The 23,898-nt window shown below is 48.1% G+C and overlaps 1 protein-coding gene across 1 annotated transcript in view; it reads left to right on the top strand.

Moving 5' to 3' along the window:
* Window positions 1-23,561, top strand: part of ADCY8 (adenylate cyclase 8) — a 208,661-nt gene extending 185,100 nt beyond the window's left edge. Inside the window, exons 13-17 of the mRNA XM_081817142.1 lie at window positions 2,161-2,359; window positions 10,256-10,402; window positions 18,593-18,685; window positions 20,074-20,188; window positions 23,013-23,561. Of these exons, the coding sequence (XP_081673268.1) occupies window positions 2,161-2,359; window positions 10,256-10,402; window positions 18,593-18,685; window positions 20,074-20,188; window positions 23,013-23,500 (1,042 nt within the window). The 3' untranslated portion in view covers window positions 23,501-23,561. The remainder of the gene's footprint in view (window positions 1-2,160; window positions 2,360-10,255; window positions 10,403-18,592; window positions 18,686-20,073; window positions 20,189-23,012) is intronic.
* The last annotated feature ends 337 nt before the right edge of the window (window positions 23,562-23,898 follow it).

Raw genomic sequence — 23,898 nt, 5'->3', positions numbered from 1 at the left:
AAGGCAGTCGCTTAACCAACTGAGCCACCCAGGCACCCCAAACAACTATTTAGTTTTATAATTTATAATTAAATGTTTCCACGATTCAATAGCCAAGTTTATGAAACAAGATATAATTTTAAAACTTTAAATTCTATCCCTATTTCTCCACCCTATTTCCTCCCTTCCTCATCTCTTTGGTAATGAGTTTTTATGTTTGACCTTTTATTCTTCAATTTCCCAATAAATAAAGAAAAATATATACATGTGGACAGACAGAGAAGTAGATGCCCCCTTTTTATTTATTTTTTTAATTCTTTATTTTAAATTCAATTTAGTTAACATATAGTGTATTATTAGTTTCAGCGGTAGAATTTAGTGATTCATCAGTTGCGTACAACACCCAGTGCTCATTACATCACACGCCCTCCTTAATGCCCATCAACCAGTTACCTCATCCCTCCACCCCCTCCCCTCCAGCAACCCTCAGTTTGTTTCCTAGAGTCTAGCATCTCTTACAGTTTGCCTCCCTCTCTATTTTCATCTTATTTTATTTTTCCTTCCCTTTCCATACGTTCATCTGTTTTGTTTCTTAAATTTCACATATGAGTGAAATCGTAAGGTATTTGTCTTTCTCTGATTGACTTATTTTGCTTAGCATAATACCCTCTAGTTCCATCCATGCTCCTTTTTTAGATGCTCCCTTTTTAGATCAAAGGTGGCATACTCTACACACTTTTCTCTACCTTGGAGACTAGTCCATCAAAGTATAGAAAAACAGTTTTCCCCTTTTTTTATAGTTTATTGGACCAACAAAATGAGCACCCGGGTTGTTTCCAGTTTTTGTTGTTACAAATTCTGCTGAGGGAGTTATCTTGTGCCTCTGTCTTTCCATATTTTTACCATCCACTGAGACTTTCACCTAAGACAAAGGAAAGGAACTAGCTGAATGTTTTAAGCCCTTGAATTCAGGACATTTAATCATGTGTTTGGCCATGCAGCATATTGTCCATTTTGACAGTTAAAGACTTGGAAATAGGGATGCCTGGGTGGCTCAGTTGGTTAAGAGTCTGCCTTAGGCTCAGGTCATGATCCCTGGGTCCTGGGATCAAGTCCTGCATCAGGCTCCTTGCACAGCGGGGAGCCTGCTTCTCCCTCTGCCTGCCGCTCCCCCTGCTTGTGCTCACTCTCTCTCTCTCTGACAAATAAATGAATAAAATCTTAAAAAAAGAACAGACTTGGAAGTAATGGCGTCCCCAAAGCTGTGGTAAATATGGTATAGGAGATTCTTTAAAAAGGAAGCTGTCTGCTCTCCAGTGCAGGGAAACTAAGACAAAGGGGAACTAATAATGTGCATTGAGTACCTACTGTGAGCCACATGCCTTCTCTGTAACTTCCTAAGTAATTCTTCTTCCAGTCCTGCATGCTCATTAGTCTTCATCCCAGTGGTAGAGATGAGGAATCTGTGATGAAGTCACGAGTCCAGGTTATAGCGTTTGAATGTGGGACTGGGACTCTAAGGCACATCTGTGTCATAACTTAAAATCCACAATCCTTCAATTCATTTCTTCTTCTTGCCTAGTGATAAAGAGCTGAGACTCTGAAGTTGGACTCTGGAGTTACCTCCAGTCCTGGCTTCCCCCCTCACTAGTGTGTGACTTTGGTCAAGTCACTCAGCCCTGTTTGCTTTGACTTTCTCATCTACAAAATAAGGGTTGATAATGATACCTCCCTATCAGGGTTGTTGTGTGATGAAGGGAGTGAATGGATGTATATTGGTTAGAATAATAGCTGATACGTAGCAAGCACCATCTAAGTGTTAGCTGGCTTTATCATTGGAATTTATTTGTGGAGTCAACAAATATTGACGGAGCATCTCCCCTGCGCTGGGCACGGTGCTCCAGGGTAAAGATATCATTGAGCAGGTGAAGGGACTCCTGACCTCACAGTGCCTACAATCTAGTAGACGACACAGTCATCCCCAGATAATCACACAATCACAAAATCATAGGTGCCTTAATGGTAGGAAGGGAAGGTACACAGCCCCATGGAGTCTAATCACCCTCCCATCTCTGGGCATCAGGCAAAATGTCCCTCAGCATGCTTAGCTCAGGCTCTCTTTCGTTTGTGAAGGGTTCCAGAGAAGCCTCCCACCCTGCGTACTTGAGCCCATACCCTGAGATCTCACCAGCTCCTTCTCTCTCTCTCTCACGCATGGCAGCTGGAGTACACAGCCCGCCTTGACTTCCTTTGGCGAGTACAAGCCAAAGAGGAGATCAATGAGATGAAGGAGCTGAGGGAACACAACGAGAACATGCTCCGGAACATTCTACCCAGCCACGTGGCCCGCCACTTCCTGGAGAAAGACCGAGACAATGAGGTGAGCCCAGGCTTGTCTGGCTGTGAGGAGGGGGGGTGGGGGCGGGGGTGCAGTTGGACACACTGGTCCCGAGCTCTGGGAGAATTCCCACTGTCCTTGTGTGAGCACCCGAGAATAGAGACCGTGCTACCCCAGAGTGCCAGGCCACCCAGACTGCCTAGCTCCACCAGGTCTATGCAGGGCCTCCCCAGCGCCAGGGACCACATCTGTAAGATGGACTTCATGTGAGCTCCATCCCGAGACTAGATTGAAATTTGAGTTTTAGATACGTCTGTGCACATGTTTCTGTGTATCCATGGAGTGGATCTCCAGTGTCTCTCCCAGTGTGTGTAAGATGTTATTATTGATGTTACTTGCTGATATGCTAAAGACATTTGGGTTTGTGACCCTTGCCTGAGGGTAGAACTAGGAGAGACCCCCACCCAGGTCCATTTCCCACCCAAGCCACCACAGCAAGATCAGTGGAAGAGAAGTAAAGGCAATGAATAAGCTGCTGCTTGAATAATCTTGATGCATCAAGACCTTGGAGGTCTCCTGGATGCACATCCAAGCACCGCCCACCCTCCTCAACAGACGGAGTTCTCTGGAATCAGCTTCAGGCCTGCTTTTCTCAAGGCCCCCTAAGGTCAGGGGCTTTGTTGCAAGAGCTTCTTGACAAATCCAAGAAAGCAGAGAGACTTGTGCATCCGCCATGACCACCAGAAGGAGCAGGTGAAACACTGGAGCCCTCAGAGGGAAAACCAGAAGAGAAATGAAAAGAAAGCTGCTTTTCATTTAAAGCACCAAAACAATGAGGTATCTGGGACCACGGGGGAAGAGCAAGAATTTACTGGCTTTATCCTGAAAGGAAGGAAACCCCCCAGAGATGCTGAGGTCATCAGCTGTGGTCCAGGCCAAACCTCCAATGAGCAAAATAAATGACAGATTCGGCCTTAATCATAGAAGACATGTTCAATCCAATGTCTTGTCATGCTTCTTTGAGGTTTTAAATACTTAAATAGTTCAGAGTTGACCAGGCTTAACCACAAAGTTTTGACATGGCCTAGAGAATGTTCACTCTATAAATAACCATTTACGGAACACCTGCTGTGTTCTGGGCACTGGGCACTATCTCAGCTACTGAGATAAGCAATTGATGTAAATGATCTTTGGTTCTAGTTACAGTCTTAAGAGGAGAGTTCGTCACCCCACATTATTGACGAGGACTCGGGGGCTCAGAGAGGGCCATGACATGCCTCCCTGTATGGAAGCAAAGCTGTGAAAAAAATCCAGCCCCGCAGATTTCTTCCCTCTGTGCTGCACTGCCCCTACCGTGCCTCTGGGGGTTTGGCAAGACTAGCGTGTGTGTGTGTGTGTGTGTGTGTGTGTGTGTGTGTGTGTGTGTATGTGTGTCAGACAGAGTAACATGAGAAGGGGTGACAGAGGAAGAGGCAGGAATGTTGTAATCTGTGGGAACTCCCAATAACCTGTTTTGTTATTGTGAGAAGCATTCTTAGCTTCTCTTCTTGCTACAAATCTGAACTGTGATACAAACGTCTGAAAGGTTGGGGTCTGGACATTGTGAGTTTGGGGCCCAGCCTCCACGAGGCCACAACACTGCTCACGGGTAAGAATGATTATCCCCATTTCACAGAAGAAGAAAGTGAGGCTCGGAGAAGTAAGAACACAAAACTAGTGAGTAGTGAGCTTGAATTCACACCCAGGTCTGTGCAACTTCAAAGCTAAATCTTGTGTTTTGTCCCACATTGCTGTTAGGACCTGAGCGGGAGAGAAGGGACAGCAGTGATAAGCAATGACTCAAACCATCTAAACACAGGGCGGTGGACAGAGTTTTGCCCCCTGGGACATCCTGTCCAGTTGGTTCCGGCTGTGTCACCCCACATATGTTCTGGAAGCTTCTGCTATTCCGCTGGACTTTTGACTTAGATTAGTGCTCACCACCCCAGGGCAGGTACTTTCTCACAGATGAGGCTCCCTGAGCTGGGTCATCAGTGTCAAGCTATTGCTGAGTCCCGGGAAACCCACTTGCTCATTGTAGCTTTTTTAAGACCTGCAGAAAGGACACTAAAGAGGGCAGGTGTCCCGGCTGCTGCAAAGTGCATACAGCACAAATTCCGTCTCTGCCCCTCGCCAGCTGTGTGACCTGGGGCAGGTTACCCAACCTCTCTGAACCCATTTTTTTCATCAGATTCATGAGGAAATAATTCCAATCTTGCTGACTTTAGTGTGAGAACTCAACTGAGTAAGAACATATGAAGTGCCCAGCTTGGTGCCAGGTGGGTTCGGTATAGAAAAGCTGTGTGGTATTCTCAAAAGCTTGATGCCCTAGATTCAATCCTGGCTCCTCTTCTCACTACCTCTGGAACTGAGCAAGGGATGAATCCCCCCGGACCTCACTTTCCTCACCTGCAAGGTAACAGTTCTTTGCAACTTGCTCCAGTTGCTACAATGTTTCCATGAATAATTATGCATAAAACATCTAAATGGTGCTTGGCCCATTTTAGGAACACACTGGGTTATTGCTATTGTTTTTGATAAGGGTGAGCCATCATTATATTTCTGGTTCCTTTGCAATCCGAGCCCCCCACCCACTGACTCATTTACTCATTCACTCAGCAAGAATTTATTGAGGGAAACCATGTACCAGGTGTCATTCTAGATCCTGGGGGTCAAACAGTGAACAAAGAAGAAGAAAAGTCTTTGCCGATATGGAGCATGCGTTTTCATGAGCAGATAGATATGAACGTGAATAAATACACAGGATAGTGCCCAGTAGTGATCAGTCCTCCTTGGACAGAAGAAGCTGAGTAAGAAAACAGAGTAGGTGAAGGGGGTGGGGTTGACACCGGAGGGTCTCTCCAAGGCGGTGGTGTTCGCACAGAAACCTGAGGATGCTAATAAAGTCAACCGGCCCCAGACATTGTTTCTCCCCTGCAGAGAGGTGGCTTAACTCAGTATAAGGAACACAGGACCTGGAATCAGGCAGGCCTAGGTGCCCTGGGCCAAGAGCTGGCTAAGTCTTCATCCTGGTATCTGCGTGGAGCCGGGAATGTGCATATGCTCAAAATCCTCTACGAAGCCCAGACCAAGAGGATGATAGAACAGTAATAGCTTTTCTATATTCATCAGTCCCTCCCCAGTTTACAGTGCTCTTATGTTCTTTGAGCCCAAAATAGCAAGAAACAGATGGCATACTCAAAGCAGTGGACTGGGGAGAGTTGAACAATGGGGCTGTCTTTAAAGGTGTAGGCAGGTGGCTGGCACTTTTCCATGCCCCCCCAAACCCCTCATCTCCTTTGTGTGCAGCACAAATTCCATCTCTGTTATTAACTAGCTGTGTGACCTAGGGCAGTTTACCCAACCTTTCTGAGTACATCTCCTCATCTGATTCATAGGAAATAATACAGACCTTGCTGAGTCAATGTGGGAATTAAATCAGGTGAGAACACATGAAGTGCCCAACACAGCCCAGTGCAAGGTGGGTTTGGTATAGATAGGCCACCTGGTGCACCTGAAAGCCCACTGCCCTGGGTTTGATTCCTTAGGGCCACTTTCTTCACCAGATAGCGTCTGACAGAGAGGACTGAGCCTCCTCCCACCCCAGTCCCACCCCTCCAACCCCTAATAGGATGCAGCAGAGTCAAGATCTGAACTCAGGTCATAGGTCTTGAAGTTTATGCACTGGGAACCCCAACACCACAGGTCCAATCAACCATCCATTGAGAAGGACTTACGGATCCAGTTTCCAGTCCCAGTGACATTTATTCCCAGGCATTATCCTGATTATTATTGTGGTTCCTGGGGTGGTGGTTGCAGTCATGGTGTTTGCTTATTAGCATTAGTAGCAGCCCCAGTGCCATGGGCTCTGGAGTCAGACTGCCTGGGCGGGCATGAAGTCCGGCTCTGTCTCTTGGGTGAATTACTTAATGGCTACGTGCCTCAGTTTCCCCACAAGTACACCAGGATCTTAACTGTATCTAGGTCCTGGTTTGTGAGCATTCAACACGGTGATGTGTGTGCAGACTTCTGTGTCATGCTTGTCACGCAGGAAGCGCTCCATGGATGTAGCTGACATTATTAACATTATTTGTGTTGTTTAAGCAACCGGAACATTCCGGTTGTTGGCAGAGGCTGAGAAGTAAAACTAAGAAGAGGCTGGGAGGAGCTAGGATTTGTGAGAACACTCAAGCAGATAAATGATTGATGAGAAACCCCTGGCAACCCGCCTTTATATCACAGCAGCATTTATATATCACCAGGCAGAAGTGGGAGGCAAGGTGGCCCACTGGGTCATTATGGACTGGGTTTCAGAGGGCTCTGATAGGGTTTTCTCTTTTCTCTCTGTTTTAAAACAGAAAATAGAAATAATGGGTGTTGTGGGCTGAATTGTGTCTCCCACAATTCATATGTTGAAGTCCTAACCCCCCGTACGTCTGGATACAACTGTATTTAGAGATAGGATTTTTAAAGAGGTGATTAAGTTCCAAAGAGGCCATTAGGCCAGGGCCCTAATCCACTCTGACTGTGTCCTTACAAGGGGAGATTAAGCTGTACACACACCCAGAGGGGAGACCATGTGAGGACATGGGGAGAAGACTGCATCTCCCAGTCCAGGAGAGAGCCCTCAGGGAAAAAAACCAGCCTTGCTGACCCTTGATCTTAGACTTTGTAGCGTCCAGAACAGTGAGAGAATCAATTTCTGTGTTTAAGCCACCCAGTCTGTGGCACTTTGTGATGGCAGCCTGAACAAACTAATATAATATGTAATAAACAGATTTTTTTTTTCCTCCAAATCACAGCCAATTGGAGGAGTCAGATAAAACAGAGTCAGGCTCCTTCCGGGGTATCACTCCATTGCTCAAGGCCAAGGTGAATGGCCACCCCTTGAAAGCCACGTGCCATGGCTCTGCTCTTTGGCCATGATCTGCGCTCCCCACGCCCTGCCCAACCCAACCCAGGGCAGCCAGTCACCACCAGCCTGTGCTCTTTTGGACGAGGACTAGTGAAAGTACTCACTCAGATCCATCCACGCTTGAAGCTCAAGACTTACTGATCTTGAATCAGGGTCACCATCTTTCTCAGACCAAGGGCATGAAAGCCAGAGGAGACAAGCCCAAGTGTGCTGCATGGGGAGGGCCCTGGAGGTCCTCCAACCCTGGCTCGTCCACTGCTAGTGGTGTGATCCAGAACAACAGCTTAACTCCTCTCTCTCTCTCTCATTTTCCTTATCTGTAAAGTGGCAATAAGAATCAGTGCCTATTTCACAGGATCACTGCAAGGATTAAATCACTGAATTCATATGAAAGCTCTTGGTAAGCTTTGATGTTTCCTGCAAAGACCAGGAAGTAATTAATTTCAATAGGTTAGAGCATTTACCTTGTACCAGATGCTATAAACAGCATGCATGATAGTGCAGGCATCCAAAAAATATGAACTGGATGATTAGAATGCACCGAGGTGAATGGCATGGGGTCTTTGCCTCGTGGAATTCACTCCAAAGGAAGAGACAGACAGTAGGTGGTGAGCAGGCAACCCGGGTGCTGCCAAGGTGCTGCGCTCAGCCTCCTGACCCCAGCTACGGTCTGGGAAGGTTCACAGCAGACATGGTATCTACGTGGCTAGTGAAGGCAGAAAACAAGGTTAGCCTGGTTAGGGAGGCTAACTTCAAGAAGGAAGGACATGTCCCGTCAAGGGACAGACAGTAGGAATCAAAGCATGCAAGTGTGAGAAGTGTGTGTGTGTGTGTCTTTGTTTGGCTCTTCCAGAAGCAGACCTTGAGACAAGGATTTGGTTGAAAGTCATTCGCTTGGAGGTGCTTCCGGGAAGCCCAGGCAGGCTGGAGAGTGGGAAGGGAGGGAAGGGCTAAATGAGGCATTATCAGACTAGTTACCTCTGTGGGGCACTGGAGCTCTATCCCACTGGGAATTCGGGGACATACTGATAGCATACCTCACAGCAACCTGGCCCAAGGGGTGAAGGAGCTGAGGACTATAAGGCCATTGCCATCAGTCACTGGTTGAGAGCAGCACCCCAGGGACATTAATTTCCTGGAGCAGTGAGCCAGCTGCTCACGGGGCAGAGTGCCCTCTAGTGGTCAGAGAAAAGCTCCATGCAAAGCAACGCAAGGGCCCACAGCTGGACTTCTGGGAGAGAGGCGGTCAGTCAGGACACCTGCAGCATCTGCTACCGTCCTTACACAGGAGTACAATGTTTCTGGAACATGAGGTCCGATGCAGGGAATCGCAGGCAATGAGGCTGAAGAGAAAGGTGGAGGCAAGGGCATGCATATATGAATATATGGCATGCTGCTGTGTTTGAGCTTTATCCTGAGGGCAGTTGTGGGCCACTGCAGGTTTGAAGAATGGGAGAGGCATGGTCAATATTCTGTCTTTAAAAGATCACTGCGGCCACCATGGGGAACATGCCTCGGGATGGGACAAAACAAGTCATGGAACCCAGTGTGGGGAGGAAAATGGGTAGCCCTGATAAATAGCAACGGCAGAGGGGGCAGAAAAAAATACTTGAGACAAAAAGAAAGCCAGCAGAACTTGGCAGTTTATTGAATCCAAACATGATGGGGAGAAGGCTGACGTCAAGGCATCTCTGAGCATCTCTAACTTTGATGACTCAGCGACACTGGTGCCCCCCACTGAGAGCATGAGGGGGGCAGGTTTAGGTGGAGAGAAGATGCACTTGGGTGTGGCTTGAAGAGTATGAGGACAACCCAGCTTGGGACCCAGCGGCTGAGAGCCTGAGAACGGGAGCCGACTCGAAGACAGGAGTTCAGAAGATGTCCCACCTGAATGTTGGTGAAAGGTGGAGAGTAAACGAGATGGCCCGGGTAAGTGTGTGAACTTTGAACCTGGCCGTGGGTCAAGGACAGAACCACAGCCATCACCAACATTTCAGATGGAAGGTAAGCCCCAAAAAGGCATCTCTGAAGGAGCCAGGCATAAGGAACGCAAATGCAGCATCACTGAAACAAGGAAAGTCAAGAGACTCGTGGCCTTGGGAGGGTGACCCCACCGACCCGCATAGGTGTCCCGGAAGACATGAGCCAATACCCATGCCACGGAGTGATTTTTTCTTTCCGCTTTGGCCGGCAGTCTGACCTGCTCCAGAGTCACTTCATCTCGGCCTGACATGTGAATGAACACTGCCAGGGTGGGGACAGGCCATGGAGGGAACTCATTTGGGAAGTGTGTGCAAAGAGGAAGAGAGACGGGTGGATGGTCACAAGTGTGTTCAGGTTCCAGGGGGTGTCATACTATTCCATGTAGGGCACATTTGGAGGGGGAAGAGGGGAGGGAGAGGAGGAGGAAAAGGGGGAGGAGAGAAGGAACAAAGAAAAGGATCACCGCAGGAGGAAGCTGCTGAAGAAGTTAGAAGCAGGAGTTGTCAAGACATCTGGTAGAAATGTTGACCTTCAGCAGAAGGAAAATGCATTGTCTGCAGTTGAAGCAAAGGGGATGAAAATAAATATGAACGTAGACACAAGTATGAGTATTGGAACAGTGCTGGGTCACTGCCAAGAGGCTCAGTTTTTGCCACAGCCTTAAGAGACGAGATCATTTCTTGAGAGGAATCGAGTGGGGGGTGAAGTTAGGGACAGTGGTGAGGGTTTGGACTCGCTGCTAGGACGACAGAGAAGGAAGGTGACCAAGGTCAAAGGGTGTGCAGTCCGAACTCGGGGCCCAGCCGAGGCTGGAGACCATGAATTGTCAACGGCCCCAGTGCACATGGCTACCGTGTTGACATGCCAGTGTCAGGGCCCCATTCTCTGTGCTCTCCGTGGGCATCTGTGCATGGGAGTAGGTGCACGTGCTCACGGGGGAGCATCACTGCAGAACCTCACCTCTGATGACCAGTTGTGGCTCCCCGTGTCTGCCCCTGCAGGAGCTGTACTCTCAATCCTATGATGCCGTCGGAGTGATGTTCGCCTCCATCCCGGGGTTTGCAGACTTTTACTCGCAGACTGAAATGAATAACCAAGGAGTGGAATGCCTGCGCCTGCTGAATGAGATCATTGCTGACTTCGATGAGGTAAATCAAAGCCTCAGAAACCTACAGGCCCCGGTGGGCATCACTGTTGTCCTAGCATCACATTCGCCGTGGCAGTAGCCACGGTTGGTACTCACAGAACCCCAGGCTGCAGTATGAACACAAACATGTATCAGCTAATTTAAGTACCACGTGAGATAAACGCCATTGTGTTTCCATCTGGGAGATCGAGATCAGAAGCGTCAGTGAGGCTGGGTAGTCTGACCCAATGGCAAACAACCATCAAATGGCAAAACCAGGACTTGATTGGAGGCCACTGCTCTGCAGGCGTTGGCATCTCAGAGACTGGGCACTGATGGGGACGTTTCTCCATCTGCTCAAAGTGCCAGAGATAAAACCATCAATTCGCATTTGGTCAAAGACCTAAACACAAGTATACAGGTGCTCCAGATAATGTTTTCTCCTTTTAGGCTCCGTAAGTGTAAAGAACACGTGACATGGGGGGATATACTCATATGGCACTGTATTTACATTAATAGATTTGGCAGGAAAGAACCTCCCCCACCCCAATCTTCTAGCTTCAAGTAAGGCACCATTGTCTATCCATTTGCCAAGGCCTGAGAAGGGAAGCGATTCATCGAGAAAATGTTAGGGAAGAGGCCATGTAAAGATGGGGGTTCAGCTGAGGTCTAGCCTCTTAGCCTGATCCCTGGGGAGCTCAGGAGCATAAGTGGTACCACAGAGTTGTTTCACGCTGAGGCAAGGGGGCCAAGCTTTTGTACAACCAAAAGCTTGGTCAACCATTGGCTGTGGGCTGCCCCTTGGTGGGGGGGTGGTTGCCTCACTTCCCAGGCATTTCCAGCATAGGGGCTCCCCGTGGCCCAAGGCAGTTCTCCAAAAAAGGGTACAGCAGTGCATTGTCAGCAGCCAGACCTCATGGCATTCTTGAGAATGGCCCCACAAAGGAGATGTACGTGGGGCACCAAGAGCATTTGCGACATCACTCAATGTCCTCTCCCTCGATCCCCAGGTTCCATTTAGCTACTGAGTCCTGTGGGTTCCTTCCTGATGGCTTTTTGGTCTGCCCTTCCTCAGCATCTTCTTGCATTCGGCCGTCTTACTTCTCCCCTGGATGGCTGCGGCATTCCCTAGCTGCCCCTTCCTGTACCTCACCTCAGCCATCACCAAAAGCACAACTATCTTTTCACAACCCCTTGAAACCTAAAGGCCATCAGTGGCTCCCAACTCCTTGTAAGGTCACCTGAGGCTTTGCACTTGCTGTCCGGTACCCTCTCTGGTCTTACCTCCCACTGAGTGCCACCCGGCCCCCCACCCACCATCCAGCAGCTTATAAGCCTTTACGCCCACCAGGCTATTCCACATTCTGCTCTTTCTGCCCCAAAATTATACCATCCTCACTATACCTTGTCCTGTCTCCCTCAACTCCATGGCCAACAGAAAACCTAATACTAAACAATCCATTCAATATCATCTCCATGGAACACTACATCAAAAACTAATGATGTACTGGGGCACCTGGGTGGCTCAGTCGTTAAGCCTTCGGCTCAGGTCATGATCCCACAGTCCTGGCATTGAGCCCCGCATCAGGCTCCCTGCTCCACGGGAAGCCTGCTTCTCCCTCTGCCACTCCCCCTGCTTGTGTTCCCTCTCTCACTGTGTCTCTCTCTGTCAAATAAATAAGTAAAATCTTAAAAAAAAAACTAATGATGTACTGTATGGTGACTAACATAACATAATAATAATAATTTAAAAAAAAGGAAACTGCGGGAAAAAAAACCAAACATCATCTCTACTTCTGACACCTCTTCTAATCCCCCTTCTATCTAGGTAAATGTCATCACTCCTATTTTGATGAAAAACTTATACTCTGAAACCTTTCATCACAGAACCTAAAACCCTTCAGTGTACAGATCTGCCTCCCCCACTAACCATGAAGTTCTGGGGCAGAAACCCATCTTATTGATATAGGTGTTTACCACGTGTTGCCACAAATGCAAAACAGTTTCAATATATAACATTCAGTCGGTACTTATCCCTCAGCGAAATGCACAGAGTAGGAATTATTAGCCTTCATTTTATAAATAAGCAACACTGAGGCTCTGGGACACCGAAAGAGCCCAGGTTTTGCCACCTGTCAACATATGAACCCAGGTCCACCATACTGTTTTGGTTTTTAGCCATTAACTGTCATTTATGGTTCCAGTTTTGTAGTCCAAAAGACAACAATGGCCGTTTTAGTTGTTCTAGGGATGGGGGTGGAGATCAAGATAAATAAGACACACTCACTTCTTGTTCCCATGGCTTCACAGTCTAGTGAGGGACAAGATGATTGAATCACCTTTACACGGGATGTCAGGAGTAAGTGTACTCATACGGAGGGCTTTGCATTGTGGAGACTGGAGGGTGATTCCATGATAATAGTACCTTTATTCCAGCTCTTTGTGGCAGGCCATACTCTCATAAAGATAGAAATTATACTCTTATGTATCTTGGTCTTCTTTTAAGATTTTATTTATTTACTTCAGAGAGAGAGAGCACAAGCAGGGGAAGGGCAGAGGGAGAAGCAGACTCCTCGCTGAGAAGGGAGTCTGATGCAGGGCTCTGTCCCAGGACCCTGGGTTAGGGTTAGGGCTGAAGGCAGACGCTTAACCGACTGAGCCACCCAGGAGCCCCAACTCTTATGTATCTTGTTAAGTCCTCAGGGACTAGCACTATGCCTAGAACATAGGAGATGTTTACTAAGTATTTGCTAAAGGGATCAATCAATCAATCAATCAATTAATTAATGGGGGACAAAAACAAGCAGGAAAATAGCAAGGTGAAGATAAACTAGTGTAATCCAAAACATACCTTTAAATTAAAAAAAATTAAAATAACTGTATTTAAAAAAAAAAACCTGACTGAAGGTTGAGCCATCAGTCTGTTTTATTTTAAACTCTATAGTCCCCCATCCCCCAAAGGTACTCACGAGCATGTATTTAAATTGTAATAAATAAATATGAACTAAATTTGCATCTCCGTGCCCCAATTTGTAGACACCTGGTATCTTACCAAAACAAGACAGCGCCCCTAGTGGTAGAGATGGGTTTTTGCAGAGGGAAGTTGGATTGCTAGGAGAGGGGGAGATTGATTGGTCCAGGAGCTGGGTTTTAGACCAGGAGGAGGGGAGGAGGATGAACTGGAGGAAAGTGAGAGAAGAGAGGAGGGCAGAGATGAGAGGGAGAATCAAAAAGAAGATGTCAGAGAGGATGTGGAGAAAGGGGAGGCTTCTTACACTGCTAGTGGGAATGCAAACTGGTGCAGCCACTCTGGAAGACAATATGGAGGTTCCGCAAAAAGTTAAAAATAGAGCTACCCTATGACACAACAACTGCACTACTGGGTATTTATCTAAAGGATACAAACATAGTGATTCCAAGGGGCACCTGCACCCCAATGTTTATAGCAACAATGTTCACAATGGCCAAACTATGGAAAGAGCCCACATGTCCATCAACTACATCAAAAAGTAATGATGTATTGTATGGTGACTAACATAACATAATAAAATAAAATTTAAAAAAAAACAGATGAATGGATAAAGAAGATGTGGTATATATATACAATGAGATATTACTCCGCCATCAAAAAGAATGGAATCTTACCATTTGCAATGATGTGAATGGAACTAGTGGGTATTATGTTAAGTGAAATAAGTCCGAGAAAGACAAATACCATGTGATTTCATTCATATGTGGAATTTAAGAAACAACACAGATGAACATAGGGGAAGGAAAGGAAAAATAAAATAAGACAAAATCAGAGAGGGAGACAAACCGTAGAGACTCAACCCTAGGGAACAAACTGAGGGTTGCTGGAGCTAGGGTAACTGGGTGATGAGTATTAAGGAGGGCACATGATGGAATGAGCACTGGGTGTTATATGCAACTGATGAATCCCTGAACTCTACCCCTGAAACTAATAATACAGTATATGTTAACTAAATTAAATTTTAAATTATTTTTTTTAAAGGAAAGAAGGGGCGGAAAGGGGAAGAAGTGGAAGAGAAGGGTCAGAGGAGGAAGAGGGAAGAGCATGCAGTCAGCAGGAACATTCCATGGCTTGCCCACCCTGAGCACTCTCAGCTTTCCCCACGTGGGTCCTTCGGACACCCAGACGTGCCTTGTTCCTCTGTGTCAAGAGAGACCCTCCACATTCTGCCCTGGCTAAGCTCCAGCCAGATGGCCTAGTGCTGACTTTAGTAATAGTGCTGCTCTTCTTGCTGATAAAAGTACCACGGGAACCTGGGAGCGTGTGACATTCATTCTTGGCTCAGAGGAAAGCAGGACATTGCATGGAGCACATGCTCCAAGACTGGGTTTGCAATAACCCAATGCCGGGGCTCCTCTCCCCACAGCCCCTGCTTTGTTGAAGGCCGAAGCATGCTCCCACATCTCGGCACTCTGTGCAGACAAGCGAAATAATAAAGGGGCTGATTAAGACCTGCATTATGCCCCCGGATGCTTTTAGCTATATGGCCGATACATTTGCTGCATGGACATTCGATGAAATAATGAAGCCTCTTGCTGCCTTCTGATTGACTTCTGAGGAGGAGGCAGCTTTTCCTGGGCCTGAAATTGGCCCTTGGCCAAGTCGTTCCAAGAGAAGAGAGGAAGGAAGGGTCCCCCCTCCCTGCAGAAAGCTGGGGAAAGGCAGTTGTAAGGAGGCAGAGAGAGAGAGATGGGCAACCAAAGATATGCCAAGATCCCTGAGCTAACATTTTAACAGCCACAGGGCTGCTAAGAGACCAAACCTGCTTAGTGGTGTGTGAAGGCGAATGTCAGACATGATCCCAGGCTGAGGACGTGCAGGATGCTCCAACCACTTCCTTTCCTGGGTGCAGTTGGTGGAACCTTCACCAGGGCAGAACAGTGGCTTCAAGAAACAAAAATAATAAACAAAGGACGCCTCAGCTGTGAATTGGGTTACACACACACACACCCCCCAAAGCAAATCACAAAAGCATCTGCCAGTTTTCCTTGTTTCCCAGAAGAATTTCTCTCCAGCTGGAATTTTTCATGTTTTCTTAGCTCCAGATTAATTTTGAGAGGATGCCCGTAGCAAGATGTGTGTAGAAAACCCATCTCGTCTTCTTGGTCTGACCCACCTGTTGCATGAGCCCTGAGCATATTGTAGTCTTAAAGGGAGACAGAGAGTTGGAAAACCAGAAGTTCTAGCTAAATACCTGCCAACATAGGGGAGTAAGAGGCTATAACTTAGCCCTGGGAGCCAGGGAGGTTTGCATTTTGAACCTACATCCTCCATTCAGGGCTGGCTTCATGGATGTGTGGCCTGTGTGGGGCTGGTAGTGAGACACAGTCAGAATCTGGATGTCTTTGAAGGTGAGCTAAGGATTTCCTGAAAGGTTGGATGTAGGTTATGATGTTTTTATCCAGAACAACTGGAAAAGTGGAGACACCATTAATCAAGATAGCAGGTGGGTAGAGGACCAAGGGTGTAGTTTTGAGAATGGCAGGCTAGAGATGCCTCTGAGGCCCGTAACAGGGATGTCACTGAGCAATTTTGTGCAGAAAGAGTCTGATGGTAAAGGGAAAACACATACATTTAGGAATCTTCAGCAAAGAGGTTGTGTTGAAAGCCATGAGCCATCATGAGATTGCAAGGGAGTAAGTTATTTTTTTAAGATTTTTTAAATTTATGTAGTGGGGGGAGGAGCAGAGGGAGAGGGAGAGAGGGAATCTCAAGCAGAATTCCCACTGAGCATGGAGCAAGACATAGGGCTCGTTCCCATGACTCTGAGATCACAACCTGAGCCGAAATCAGGAGTTAGCTGTTTAACTGACTGAGCCACCCAGGCGCCCCAGGGAGTGAGTTAAAATGGAAAAGAGAAGAGGTCTGGGCCTGAGCCTTTTGGCCACCGACACCATGAGTTAAGGAAGATAAGAAGGAACTAGCAAAGGGGACTGAGGAATTGCCAGTGACATGGAAGTAAAGCCATGAGTGGGCAGAAACCACGTGCGTGGGAAAGGTGTCACAATCAACTGGTCAGATCCTGCTGATGGGCCAAGCAGGGTGAGGCCAGTGGTCAGGCAATGGGAACGGTCGTCACAGGTCTGAACAAGAGTAATGTCAGTGTTAAGGGGGGACTCGGGATGCCGGTCTGTAGCGGATTTAGAAAAGCACAGGGAAGAATTTAGAGGCAGTGAGAAGAGACAATTTGAGGATTTTTATAGCAAAAGAAATGTGATGTCCACAAGGACTTTTTTTTTTTTTAAGATTTTATTTATTTATTTGAGAGAGAGAGAGTGAGAGAGCACGAGAGGGGGGAGGGTCAGAGGGAGAAGCAGACTCCCCACTGAGCAGGGAGCCCGATGCGGGACTCGATCCCGGGACTCCAGGATCATGACCTGAGCCGAAGGCAGTCGCTTAACCAACTGAGCCACCCAGGCGCCCCACAAGGACTTTTCTTAAGATGAGAAAAATAACTACAGCCCTCTTCTTACTTCTTTGAAACTAACATGCATTCTCCCCAACCTCCGGCCCTCATTCGTGTTGTCCCCTCTGTCCGGATGCTCCCCGCAACCCTTTCCATGGCGCCAGCTTCCCAGCACACAAAGCCAAGCACCCGCCGCTGAAAGACCTTTCCTTCCTCGCTCTTAAAAGTGAAGCTAGAGGGCGCCTGGGTGGCTCAGTCGGTTGAGCGACTGCCTTCGGCTCAGGTCATGATCCTAGAGTCCCAGGATCGAGTCCCGCATCGGGCTCCCTGCTCGGCGGGGAGTCTGCTTCTCCCTCTGACCCTTTCATGCTCTATCTCATTCTCTCTCTCAAATAAAAAAAAAAAAAAAAAAAAATCTTAAAAAAAAAAAAAAAGTGAAGCTAGAAATCACTTGCTCAGGGAAGCCTCCAGATGTTAACAAAATGCTCCATTCTCCTCGTTCCTACACCCTGTATGTTTCCATCATGCACTTTACTAGAATTGAACTAGGGGACGTTTTTGTGTGATTATTTCTTTAACATGTGGTCCCTCCCCTGCCTGGGCTGTCAACCCTCTGATGGCTGGGACCTCCCATCTTGTTCATGAGACATTGCAGAAGATCAATGGATAGTTGCTGTATTAGTTACTACTGCTGCTGTAACAAATCACCACCAATTTAATCGCTTCTTGGTCTTTTGGCTAAGATCAAGTGAAATCACCACCAATTTAGTGACTCCAAACAACAGAAATTTATTATGTTACAGTTTGGAGGTCAGAAGTCCAAAATGGATCTCACAGGTTAAATCAAGGTGTCAGTGAGGCTGTGTTCCTTCTGGAGGCTCCAGGGGAGAATCCATGTCATTGCAGCTTCTAAAGGCCACCGGCATTCCTTGGCATGTGGCTCCTTCCCCCATCTTTAGAGCCGGCAGTCACACCTCTGACTCCTGCTTCTGCCCTCACATTGCTTTCTCCACCTTTCCTGCCTCCTCCTTTCACTTATAAGGATGCTTGTTATTACGTGGAGCGCACCCGGCTAATCTAGGGAATCGCTCCATTTTAGGATTATTAGCTTCATCACATCTACAAAGTCCTTTCTGCCATGAAAGGTAACATATCCACGGGTTCCAAGGATTAGGACGTGGACATCTGTTGGGGGGAGTAGAATGGGAAGCCACAGGAGGGTTTTGCACAGAGTGGGGACATGATCTGACTTGCCGTGGAATGGGATCTCTCTGGCTGCCGGGCTAGGAGTGTGGGGGTGAGGGAGGGAGTAGGTAGGTCATGGTGGTACAACAACCAGGTGTAAGCCAACAATGGCTCAGACCGGGATGCTGTCAGCAAGTGTTAAGATGCCAAATACATGTTGAAGGTATAGCCAAAAAAGATTTGTTCTCGGATTGGGGAACATTTGTGATTTCTTTTTTGAACCAATAAAATAACCATTTATTTCAAAGATAAAAACAGATCTACTCCTTTGAAGTCTACTTTGAAACAGATCTACTCCTTAAAGAGTATCTGGGTGCACCCATCGCAGCGCCTGGCACTTAGCAGGTGCTCAGTAAACGTACGTTGACTGCCTAAAGGCATGATTCTCAGAGAGAAAAGTAGCTGTCTTGAGGATGCTAAACCAGGCAGAAGTAGTCCTCATTGTGAGCCGGGGGCCTCTTCAGGAAAGCAACCCCGTCTTCTGGAAGAATAAACACCAGGACTAATATCATTGCCTGGGTCTATTTCAGCTGCTTGGCGAAGACCGGTTCCAGGACATTGAAAAGATTAAGACCATTGGCAGCACCTACATGGCCGTGTCAGGCCTGTCCCCCGAAAAACAGGTAAAGCAACTCCTTGCACACGGCCACACCACGTGGCAGGCACCTCACTGTTCTCATGTCGCTGAAGGCAGTGAGGCTACCGTCACCAGGCTGCATGCGGACTGGTGGGGAGAGAATCTGATGAACTGGATATTCCAGTTGTGTGATGTACATTTGCTCCCGTGGGAAGTAAGGTCTCCTGGGTTTAACGACGCTTCGTTATGATTGAGACACCTCTAGGTGCCATTCTGAACCTCGTTGTTGACTTGATGAACAAAATCAGGGCCAAGAAATACCCTGGCTATGACTTAGATGTAGCTGTTATCAAAGCCCTGATGCCAGCCTGTTTTCTTATTCTTACAGTATGTAAGAATAACAGCTCACACTCTTTTGAGGGCTGACTGTGGGCCAGGCACTATTGTCAAGTAGGAACACTAGCATCTACCTCCCAGCGTTAGTGGATGAGTTACCTGAGACCGTGTCATGCTCCCACGCAAAAGCCTACATGGATATGAGTCTAAGTTACTGGGAAGAAGGAATCCTCATTTCTTCCTCTCATCCTTCCTTCACTTGCTTCCCAACTAAAAACCTAGAAACATTCCACGAGCAACTCCCTGGGAAGACCCCCCACACTAGTCATTGGAAGCATGCATGGCGCTCTGTAGCAGGGTCCACAGAGTACAACCAGCTGGCCAAATCTGATCCACCATCTGTTTTTGTCAATAAAACTTTATTGGAACACAGCCATACCCATTTATTCATAGTTTAGCTTTGGTTCCTTCCAAGCTAAAATGGTGGTGTTGAGCAACCATGACAAAGCCTAAAATATTACTATCTGGCCCACCATGATTCACCAACCTGTGCTCTGGAGGGGCACAAAGTGCTTTTACATACACAATCTCATGCAATCTTTGGGAGGCAGGCAGCACATATATGTGAATCCCCATTTTATAATTGAGGAGGTTGAGGTTCAGAGAGGCCCAGAGGCTTACTGTGCTCTTCCGTCAGGAGTTCTGTGAGCAAATGTCTATATGAAACATCCCTTGAACAGCCAGTGTGAGCGCTTCAAAGGAAATATACAGATTTCCTAGCACTTAAACACATACACATACACACACACATACACACTGTGAGTGTACTCAGGAATGTGTGGTGCATCAACCCGACAGGACAAGTGTAGATGTGGGGAAAGGAATATGATGAGCCACACATATTACACTCGCTTCAGCACATCTCCTGTCATCCCGCGTTTCGGAGACGCTGCTGACTTGAGTGTACAGGGGCTCTCACATACCTGGTTATCTCCATCTCAGGGACGCGCAGGTGGGCTGGGGCGTAGGACAGGCCCCTGCTGCAGAAAGGTTCACGTTCGCCACAGTGAATGAATTCTTCTCTCCCCTCTGCTCCAGCAATGTGAAGACAAGTGGGGACATTTGTGCGCCCTGGCCGACTTCTCCCTCGCCCTGACCGAGAGCATACAGGAGATCAACAAGCATTCCTTCAACAATTTCGAACTCCGGATTGGTGAGTAGCCGCCAGAGGTGTGGCGAGTGGGGGACCCCACAGAGCTGGCTGGCCTGGCTCCATCGGACCCTCCCGATGCCCTGGGCCATGGGTAGCTTTCTCCTGCGAAAAGCAGCAGGCTCAGTGTGACCTTGCCAAGGACAGGGAGCATCAGCTCAGGCCAGTCTGGCCTTCTTCTCACTCAGGGTGCTGGAAGCCAGGGAGAGACACTGGCCCGTGTGCAGAAAGACACAGCAAACACTACGCCCTAGCTACTGTTCTTCCAAGTTCCTTGTGCGGTACCCCACGCACACAAGGCCCTGTTGGGGGAGAGAGCTGAGTCGTCTGTCCTTTCATTCCGACTTCATGTCATCTGATGCTGTTGGTCAGGGTGCTGCTCCCTGGTTCTTCTGGATAATGCCTTAAAACAAAAGCAGGATTTGAGTCCCAAGGATGTCAGATGCTATGTTGCTCAGGGACAGAGAAAGCCTTTTGGCTCTTCCTTGGCCACACAGCTCACCCTTCCTTGAGCTCAGAGACACCCTGGAGCAACGCAACAGTGCAACTGAAACCATGGCAATGTGAATAGTGACCTTTTATAATGTGTATAACCGTCAGTGTCTTCAGCATCCCTGCTGGTTCTCCAAGGCCCCCTCCAGCAAGGTGTGAAGGCCCCCTGCTCTAGTCCACATTCTAGTGGGTCAACTCAGGCCCCGAGAAGGGGAGTGATGACTTATGATCACACAGCCAAATGGCCGCTCGGGCGGGGGCTCCAGGACGTCAGGACAGACCAGCGACGTTCTGGCTGCCAGGCTGCAGGCTGACACAACCTTCGCTGCGGTGTTCGGATTTTAGATATCCTCTGGCCAGCATGTCATCTGACTGACTTAGGTCTCCCTGAGTAGCTTTCAAGAAACAAGGGTCAAGAAATGCCAATATCTGACTTGTCAGATCTAACAAATGCCGGGAACCTTTGTTCACCAAAATAAAAAGAAGTCCTATTTTATGTTTTGGATCTATGGCTGGGATGTTCAGGGCTTGTTCCCACATGTTCCATCAACCCTACGTGTCCTTTCTGAAATCATTGACCACACACTTGAACCAGGACTAAAAAAGCAGAACATCAACCCTGAACAAAGCCAGGAGATGTCGCTGGGGTCAGGGCCGACCCTTGGTGTGAAATCTCAGAGTGCTGGCGTCGTTCAGAGGTTAGAAGATCATTTTCCCGACTTGGCTGGGCATCTCAGTTTGTGTTTGGGGTCCACTGCGACCGGCTCTACGATGTTGGACAAGCCATTTAAACCCTCCAAATGTCAGTTTCCTCATGTGCAAGCTGGGCATGATATTATTTACCTCCGCTCCATGCCCCCCCCGCCCCTGCCCCCACCTTGCGGTAGTAACGTGGAATCAGATGGGGTGATGTCTGTAAGTGCTCTGCAAATCACGGAGAGATCTCCATCCCTGTAACTCCCACGCGGTCTGAAAGGTCCGCTTCTCCGATTTCTCAGTCACTTCTCTCTGATTTTGTGTGGGGCTGGGAGGGGTTTGCTCTTCCCCCTGCCTGGAATGATCTAACCCAGATATCTGCATGGCTTGTCCTGTCACTGTCTTCAGATGTCTGCTTAGAAAGGCCTTCCCTCACCATCTCCTCCAAAATGCCCCCTCCCACCTCTCTCTCCCTCCAACCCGACTGGTTTTTCTTTATAGTCTTTATGATTCATTGATACATTACTTTTTTTTTGTTTCTGTCTCTCCCCAGTAGAAGGTAAGCTCCATGAGGGCTGGGGCTATGTCTCTTTTCTTTTCCACCATTTCCCCCACGCCTGGAACGGTGTTGGTCCTGGGCAGGTGTCTAGTCAGGTAGAATACATGAGAAATTCTAAGTCTACTAGAAGGAGACATATATGCCCACCACCATGATTAGTGAAATGTTATTATTCCTAAAAGAAGCCTACATTTCATGAAAGAGGAGTCATTGAAACTGTCTTCAAAGGCATTTGCCAAATAAACAGTGGGATTGGGCAGACATGATAGTCCAAGCAGGGAGATGGGCAGGGACAAAGGCACAGAGGTACTTGATGGCCGGCAGGTGAGGGCAACTCTAGCACTTCGGGGTGGGTACAATGCAAAGAAAGGTGACGTGGTGAAGGAGGTGGTGGTGAAGGAGGCTGACAAAGCAGGCAAGAGCCAGATTCGAGAGGCCCTTGGCTCAGGTTCCAAGGCGCATGGGCATCATCCTGTAGGCCAAAGGAGCCATGGTGGTGTTGAAGTGGGTTGGAACTCGGTCAGATGCACCCCAGCAAGAGCCCTCCCGCTCTGGCAGTGGTGTGAAGGACGGTCTGCAGAGGACAAGGCAGGGGACGGGGAGGCCGGGTGGGAGGTTTTTGCCATGGACCAGGGAATGATGCTCAGGACCTGGACACAGACAGAGAAGGAAAAGTTCTACCCGAGCTCTCAGAGTACTGTACCAGAAGAGGCTGGAGGACACCGGATGTCCTGACTCCTGGTCCAGTGCTCTGTCTGTCCCAGCAGCCACGATAAGTCAGTGTCCATGTGAGAATAATAATAATTTCCTCTCGAGCCCCCACTGGTTGTCAGGCACCATGCCAAGGCCTTACTTCCATCATCTCGATTCATCTTCTACTTTGAAGATGGGAAAAGTGAGGTCCACGTAGGCTAAGGAACGGACACAGGCCACACATGTAATGAGTAACTGAGGTGGGATCTGGGCCCTGCAGTTTAAGCACAGAGACCGCCCCCTCGCTGGTCACTGTCCCAGGCTTGGGTGCAGCCACCTCAGTGATGTCCCTCTTCTCTCACCTCTTGTTCCTTTGGTCACCTGCAGGCATCAGCCACGGCTCGGTGGTAGCTGGCGTTATCGGCGCTAAGAAACCACAGTATGACATTTGGGGCAAAACCGTGAACCTAGCAAGTCGAATGGACAGCACAGGGGTCAGCGGCAGGATCCAAGTCCCTGAGGAGACCTATCTCATCCTGAAGGACCAGGGCTTTGCCTTTGACTACCGAGGGGAGATCTATGTGAAGGGCATCAGTGAACAGGAAGGAAAAATCAAGACGTACTTTCTGCTGGGAAGAGTCCAACCCAACCCATTCATCCTGCCCCCGAGAAGACTGCCCGGGCAGTACTCCTTGGCCGCGGTCGTCCTGGGCCTTGTCCAGTCCCTCAACAGGCAAAGGCAGAAGCAGCTCCTCAACGAGAACAACAACACTGGGATTATCAAGGGTCATTACAACCGGCGGACTTTGTTGACACCCAGCGGGCCAGAGCCTGGAGCCCAAGCTGAAGGCACCGACAAGTCCGATTTGCCATAAAAGCATTTTCTTTGTGTTTCTTTTTTTGTATTTCTTTTATATATAAAATAAATATACTAATAAAAAGGTTTAATTTTTTTTAGAACAAGGATGGTTTCATTGGTCTTTGGCTATACTAATTGAAGATAGGAGTTGAGTTTCTCTTCCATCACAGACCTTTATTGACCACCTCTTATGTACAAGGTTCTTTGGGAAGCACAGATAAATAAGGTCCGGTCCCTGACCTTGAGAGGCTCACAACTGACTGTGAAAGAGGGACGTGTAAACAGACATTCGACACACCTGCCATTTATTGAGCTCCTGCGGTGTGCAGGGCCCAATGCCCAACTCTTTACATAATGAACTCATGTAATCCCCACAGTACCTTGGACGTCCCTTCAACCAGCATATATTGAGCA

Source organism: Leptonychotes weddellii, chromosome 4 (genome assembly GCF_054177405.1).
Source record: "Leptonychotes weddellii isolate Sample4059 chromosome 4, ASM5417740v2, whole genome shotgun sequence".
Lineage (NCBI taxonomy): Eukaryota > Metazoa > Chordata > Mammalia > Carnivora > Phocidae > Leptonychotes > Leptonychotes weddellii.
Note: the sequence above shows the minus strand (reverse complement) of the source record. Positions and strands in the feature narration are given on the sequence as shown.